The sequence below is a fragment of the Salmo salar genome, chromosome ssa17, assembly GCF_905237065.1.
Source record: "Salmo salar chromosome ssa17, Ssal_v3.1, whole genome shotgun sequence".
NCBI lineage: Eukaryota > Metazoa > Chordata > Actinopteri > Salmoniformes > Salmonidae > Salmo > Salmo salar.
In genome coordinates, this window is record NC_059458.1 from 44,131,821 (window position 1) to 44,139,450 (window position 7,630).

General features: G+C 44.9%; 1 protein-coding gene across 1 annotated transcript in view; it reads right to left on the reverse strand.

Annotated features, from left to right (window-relative positions):
* Positions 1 to 240: 240 nt before the first annotated feature.
* The window catches only part of pibf1 (progesterone immunomodulatory binding factor 1), a 71,167-nt gene continuing 63,777 nt past the window's right edge, over positions 241 to 7,630 (reverse strand). The window contains exons 16-17 of the mRNA XM_045699629.1: positions 1,501 to 1,677; positions 241 to 461 (exon numbers count right to left, since the gene is read on the reverse strand). Of these exons, the coding sequence (XP_045555585.1) occupies positions 408 to 461; positions 1,501 to 1,677 (231 nt within the window). The 3' untranslated portion in view covers positions 241 to 407. The remainder of the gene's footprint in view (positions 462 to 1,500; positions 1,678 to 7,630) is intronic.

Below are 7,630 nucleotides of genomic sequence, written 5' to 3' on the forward strand. Positions count from 1 at the left end.
GATAGGGTCACCGCTAGTGTCAGCGATAGGGTCACTGCTAGGGTCAGGGCTAGGGTCAGGGATAGGGTCAGGGATAGGGTCAGGGATAGGGTCAGGGATAGGGTCAGGGATAGGGTCAGGGCTAGGGTCACCGCTAGGGTCAGGGATAGGGTCACCGCTAGGGTCAGGGTTAAGGCCAGGGATAAGGTCAGGGCTAGGGCCAATGCCAAGCAAAACAGAAATCTGAAGACGAGTAGAGTGTAGTTTTTGACAGATTTTTATATTAAAAAGTTTTAGCAAGTCAACCGATTACAACAGTACAGTACAAGACACACAGATATACTATTACCAATACAGTAGTGTAAATAAAACCAGTTTGGAGTGTCTACACAAATCCCATCTGCACCACCTGTAAGGCCACTCATTGGTCATTCAGGCTGGAACTTGACTTTCCTGTACCATTCAGGAGCTTCTTTATTGGTCTGGAAGAGAGAGAACATGAGTTAGTCCAGGGGAAATGTTACCTTATTGGTAATACGACTTGTGATGCAGTGAGCTTTGAATTACTCAAAAATACCGGAGGACTGGTCCACCGGAGGACTGGAGGACTGGTCTACCGGAGGACTGGTCTACCGGAGGACTGGTCTACCGGAGGACTGGTCTACCGGAGGACTGGTCTATCAGAGGACTGGTCTATCAGAGGACTGGTCTACTGGAGGACTGGTCTACTGGAGGACTGGTCTACCGGAGGACTGGAGGACTGGTCTACCGGAGGACTGGTCTACCGGAGGACTGGTCTACCGGAGGACTGGTCTACCGGAGGACTGGTCTACCGGAGGACTGGTCTACTGGAGGACTGGTCTACTGGAGGACTGGTCTACTGGTCTACTGGAGGACTGGTCTACTGGAGGACTGGTCTACCGGAGGACTGGTCTATTGGAGGAGACCAGTAGGGTATAGGGAATCGGGTTCTATAGGGTCCTGGTCTAAAGTAGTGCACTAAATAGGGAATAGGGTTCTATAGGGCCCTGGTCTAAAGTAGTGCACTATATATAGGGAATAGGGTTCTGTGTGGGTGGGTGTGTTGCAGCATTAACCCGTGTGGGTGGGTGTGTTGCAGTATTAACCCGTGTGGGTGGGCGTGTTGCAGTATTAACCCGTGTGGGTGGATGTGTTGCAGTATTAACCCGTGTGGGTGGGTGTGTTGCAGTATTAACCCGTGTGGGTGGATGTGTTGCAGTATTAACCCGTGTGGGTGGGCGTGTTGCAGTATTAACCCGTGTGGGTGGGCGTGTTGCAGTATTAACCCGTGTGGGTGGGCGTGTTGCAGTATTAACCCGTGTGGGTGGGTGTGTTGCAGTATTAACCCGTGTGGGTGGGCGTGTTGCAGTATTAACCCGTGTGGATAGGCGTGTTGCAGTATTAACCCGTGTGGGTGGGCGTGTTGCAGTATTAACCCGTGTGGGTGGGCGTGTTGCAGTATTAACCCGTGTAGTGTGGGTGTGAAGGGTTAACACTCACGAACACGGTGGGTTTGGGTCTGTGTCTGTGAGGGTTCTGCTCATCCTCCTCTGTGGTTCTGCTGAGGTGTTTGGGTCTGCTGAAGGCCAGCCCGGTCCCAACCCCATCAGGATCCAGGAGGGACTGGGACTCTCTGGACCTCATACTGAGCAGAACCTGCTTCATCACAGATAACTCCTAGAGAGAAGACAGAGGGGAAGGGGTCAGATTACAAAACCAGATTACAATAGACAATAGGAGACCAGATTACAATAGGAGACCAGATTACAATAGGAGACCAGATTACAATAGACAATAGGAGACCAGATTACAATAGGAGACCAGATTACAATAGACAATAGGAGACCAGATTACAATAGGAGACCAGATTACAATAGACAATAGGAGACCAGATTACAATAGACAATAGGAGACCAGATTACAATAGGAGACCAGATTACAATAGACAATAGGAGACCAGATTACAATAGGAGACCAGATTACAATAGACAATAGGAGACCAGATTACAATAGGAGACCAGATTACAATAGGAGACCAGATTACAATAGGAGACCAGATTACAATAGGAGACCAGATTACAATAGGAGACCAGATTACAATAGACAATAGGAGACCGGATTACAATAGACGATAGGAGAGTATACAGTGTGGTGGCTAGTAGCTAGTTGGTTACAGAGCAGTGTGGTGGCTAGTAGCTAGTTGGTTACAGAGCAGTGTGGTGGCTAGTAGCTAGTTGGTTACAGAGCAGTGTGGTGGCTAGTAGCTAGTTGGTTACAGAGCAGTGTGGTGGCTAGTAGCTAGTTGGTTACAGAGCAGTGTGGTGGCTAGTAGCTAGTTGGTTGGTTACAGAGCAGTGTGGTGGCTAGTAGCTAGTTGGTTACAGAGCAGTGTGGTGGCTAGTAGCTAGTTGGTTACAGAGCAGTGTGGTGGCTAGTAGCTAGTTGGTTACAGAGCAGTGTGGTGGCTAGTAGGTTATAGAGCAGTGTGGTGGCTAGTAGCTAGTTGGTTACAGAGCAGTGTTTTAGCTAGTGGCTAGTTAGTTAAGGAGCAGTGTTTTAGCTAGTGGCTAGCTGGTTACAGAGCAGTGTTTTAGCTAGCGGCTAGTTAGTTACAGAGCAGTGCGGTGGCTAGTGGCTAGTTAGCTAAGGAGCAGTGTTTTAGCTAGTGGCTAGTTAGTTACAGAGCAGTGCGGTGGCTAGTTAGTTAAGGAGCAGTGTTTTAGCTAGTGGCTAGTTAGTTAAGGAGCAGTGTTTTAGCTAGTGGCTAGTTAGTTAAGGAGCAGTGTTTTAGCTAGTGGCTAGTTAGTTACAGAGCAGTGTTTTAGCTAGTGGCTAGTTAGTTACAGAGCAGTGTTTTAGCTAGTGGCTAGTTAGTTACAGAGCAGTGTTTTAGCTAGTGGCTAGTTAGTTACAGAGCAGTGTTTTAGCTAGTGGCTAGTTAGTTAAGGAGCAGTGTTTTAGCTAGTGGCTAGTTAGTTAAGGAGCAGTGTTTTAGCTAGTGGCTAGTTAGTTACAGAGCAGTGTTTTAGCTAGTGGCTAGTTAGTTAAGGAGCAGTGTTTTAGCTAGTGGCTAGTTAGTTACAGAGCAGTGTTTTAGCTAGTGGCTAGTTAGTTACAGAGCAGTGTTTTAGCTAGTGGCTAGTTAGTTACAGAGCAGTGTTTTAGCTAGTGGCTAGTTAGTTAAGGAGCAGTGTTTTAGCTAGTGGCTAGTTAGTTAAGGAGCAGTGTTTTAGCTAGTGGCTAGTTAGTTACAGAGCAGTGTTTTAGCTAGTGGCTAGTTAGTTACAGAGCAGTGTTTTAGCTAGTGGCTAGTTAGTTACAGAGCAGTGTTTTAGCTAGTGGCTAGTTAGTTAAGGAGCAGTGTTTTAGCTAGTGGCTAGTTAGTTAAGGAGCAGTGTTTTAGCTAGTGGCTAGTTAGTTACAGAGCAGTGTTTTAGCTAGTGGCTAGTTAGTTAAGGAGCAGTGTTTTAGCTAGTGGCTAGCTGGTTACAGAGCAGTGTTTTAGCTAGTGGCTAGTTAGTTACAGAGCAGTGTTTTAGCTAGTGGCTAGTTAGTTACAGAGCAGTGTTTTAGCTAGTGGCTAGTTAGTTACAGAGCAGTGTTTTAGCTAGTGGCTAGTTAGTTACAGAGCAGTGTTTTAGCTAGTGGCTAGTTAGTTAAGGAGCAGTGTTTTAGCTAGTGGCTAGTTAGTTAAGGAGCAGTGTTTTAGCTAGTGGCTAGTTAGTTAAGGAGCAGTGTTTTAGCTAGTGGCTAGTTAGTTACGGAGCAGTGCGGTGGCTAGTGGCTAGTTAGCTAAGGAGCAGTGTTTTAGTTCGCTGGCTACATAGCCGTCAGGACCGTTGTGGCTCTGGGTCATATCAGTCCTCTATTTCTCACCATGTGGACACATGCCCTTGCTGCCTCTCTGGCATTTCAAACAGCCAGGCCTGCTCCTCTCTAATACTGCAGGCCTAATATGAGGAGCAGCTGTCTGCCAGGGCTGAGGGGGACATACTTGATGCCAGTGGGCCAGTAGTAGAATGCTGTGGTTGTAAATAGCTATGCAGAACATTTCTTGAATCGAATTCTGTTATCAGCTCTCAGGGTCTGCTCTAATATGGAAGGATATGATGTCGTCAGCATGTCTTATGGGGGCAACTTGATAGAGACCGAAAACAAATCTGTGTAATTCTGAATGAATTGTGGACGTTTTTATTCATTCAATTCAAGTGAGAGCAATTACTAATTTAAATTCACTTCAGAAAATGGACTCAGAATTGACCCTACGACGGATTGATCTTTGAGATCAATATAATGTGATGAACCCACCCACCAGGGAGGAGTAAATGTTAGTTACTGTACATCACTATGGCAGTAGGCTATACACTGAGCGGACAAAACATTAAGGACACCTGCTCGGTCCATGGCATACACTGACAGGACAAAACGTTAAGAACACCTGCTATTTCCATGACATACACTGAGCGGACAAAACATTAAGAACACCCGCTCGTTCCATGACATGCACTGACAGGACAAAACATTAAGAACACCTGCTCTTTCCATGACATACACTGAGGTGGACAAAACATTAAGAACACCTGCTCTTTCCATGACATACCAGGTGAATGCTATGTTCTCTTACTGACGCCATTTGTTAAATCCACTTCAAATCGGTGTAGACGAAGATGAGACATGTTAACCGAGGATGTTAAAATCCTTCAGACACTTGTAACATGGATTGTGTAGGTCTGCCGTTCAGAGGATGGACGGGAAAGACGAAAGATTGAACAGGGTTTTGGTCGTAGATACCAGGAACAACCGGTTTGGGTGAAGAACTGCTCAGTCAGTCTATAGCCTACTGGTGACTAATGATGTATAGCAGGATGTACACTCAACATTAGAGAGGTGGTGTTATACTCAGTGTATAGCAGGATGTACAGGGGGGATCAACATTAGAGAGGTGTTGTTATTCAACATTAGAGAGGTGGTGTTATACTCAGTGTATAGCAGGATGTACAGGGGGGGTCAACATTAGAGAGGTGTTGTTATACTCAGTGTATAGCAGGATGTACAGGGGGGATCAACATTAGAGAGGTGTTGTTATACTCAGTGTATAGTAGGATGTACAGGGGGGATCAACATTAGAGAGGTGTTGTTATACTCAGTGTATAGTAGGATGTACAGGGGGGATCAACATTAGAGAGGTGTTGTTATACTCAGTGTATAGTAGGATGTACAGGGGGGATCAACATTAGAGAGGTGTTGTTATACTCAGTGTATAGCAGGATGTACAGGGGGATCAACATTAGAGAGGTGTTGTTATACTCAGTGTATAGCAGGATGTACAGGGGGGATCAACATTAGAGAGGTGTTGTTATACTCAGTGTATAGTAGGATGTACAGGGGGGATCAACATTAGAGAGGTGTTGTTATACTCAGTGTATAGTAGGATGTACAAGGGGGATCAACATTAGAGAGGTGTTGTTATACTCAGTGTATAGCAGGATGTACAGGGGGGATCAACATTAGAGAGGTGTTGTTATACTCAGTGTATAGTAGGATGTACAGGGGGGATCAACATTAGAGAGGTGTTGTTATACTCAGTGTATAGCAGGATGTACAGGGGGATCAACATTAGAGAGGTGTTGTTATACTCAGTGTATAGTAGGATGTACAGGGGGGATCAACATTAGAGAGGTGTTGTTATACTCAGTGTATAGTAGGATGTACAGGGGGATCAACATTAGAGAGGTGTTGTTATACTCAGTGTATAGCAGGATGTACAGGGGGGGATCAACATTAGAGAGGTGTTGTTATACTCAGTGTATAGTAGGATGTACAGGGGGGATCAACATTAGAGAGGTGTTGTTATACTCAGTGTATAGCAGGATGTACAGGGGGGATCAACATTAGAGAGGTGTTGTTATACTCAGTGTATAGTAGGATGTACAGGGGGGGGTGAACTCAACATTAGAGAGGTGTTGTTATTCAACATTAGAGAGGTGTTGTTATACTCAGTGGAAGGAACACCTTTTCCTGGGAACCACGAGACAGAAGGAACCAGTTTGTTCGGTTGCCTCCACGTTTTATAATAATACTGACATGACTTTATCATCCAGATTCTTCAAACAAGCCTCTCTGTTCTGGACAGTGTGATTCTTCAAACAAGCCTCTCTGTCTGTACCGTACAGTGTGGTTGGGGCGGCAAGGTAGCCTAGTGGTTAGAGCGTTGGGCTAGTAACCGAAAGGTTGCAAGTTCGAATCCACGAGCTGACATGGTACAAAATCTGTTAACCCACTGTTCCTAGGCCGTCATTGAAAGTAAGAATTTGTTCTTAACTGACTTGTTAAATAAAGGTAAAATAAAAAAGTGTGATTCTTCAAACAAGCCTCTCTCTCTCTCTCTCTCTGCACAGTAAGTTAAGTCATGTAGGAAACAGTGGAAACATGCAGCAAACCATTACACACCATCATCACTACCCCTATTAAAAAACAACACTTTGGGTGGGTTTGCTCAGGCAGCCCAGCCTTTTGCCTAATTATTAGCAAAGGATCTGATCTGGTTGCTCATAAGACCAATTAGTGGAGAAAGATCAGAACTGGGCTTCCGGTGTAAACGCTGCCTGAGAGACATATTTGTTAATATAATGCTGTTGAAGAAAGAGGAGCTATTCTTCCTGGGGTCCACACAAAACATGACAAAATACAGAAAACTAATAGACAGGAACAGCAACACGACTTTGAACTAAGAACAATACGACTAAAGTCTCTAAGGTTTCATAGAAAGACATTCCCGGTGAGGAAAGGTTCCAGAGAAGTGAAGCAAAACTGTGTGACATAAAATAATAACAAGAGACAATAAAGAAAAATAAACCCCATAAATGGCTGGGATAGCCAGAGGTTATCTAGCTAACAAGCTAGCAACAAACCAAATGGCTGGGATAGCCAGAGGTTATCTAGCTAACAAGCTAGCAACGAACCAAATGGCTGGATGGTTATCTAGCTAACAAGCTAGCAACAAACCAAATGGCTGGATGGTTATCTAGCTAACAAGCTAGCAACAAACCAAATGGCTGGATGGTTATCTAGCTAACAAGCTAGCAACGAACCAAATGGCTGGATGGTTATCTAGCTAACAAGCTAGCAACAAACCAAATGGCTGGATGGTTATCTAGCTAACAAGCTAGCAACAAACCAAATGGCTGGATGGTTATCTAGCTAACAAGCTAGCAACGAACCAAATGGCTGGATGGTTATCTAGCTAACAAGCTAGCAACGAACCAAATGGCTGGATGGTTATCTAGCTAACAAGCTAGCAACAAACCAAATGGCTGGACGGTTATCTAGCTAACAAGCTAGCAACGAACCAAATGGCTGGATGGTTATCTAGCTAACAAGCTAGCAACGAACCAAATGGCTGGATGGTTATCTAGCTAACAAGCTAGCAACGAACCAAATGGCTGGATGGTTATCTAGCTAACAAGCTAGCAACGAACCAAATGGCTGGATGGTTATCTAGCTAACAAGCTAGCAACAAACCAAATGGCTGGATGGTTATCTAGCTAACAAGCTAGCAACAAACCAAATGGCTGGATGGTTATCTAGCTAACAAGCTAGCAACAAACCAAATGGCTGGATGGTTATCTAG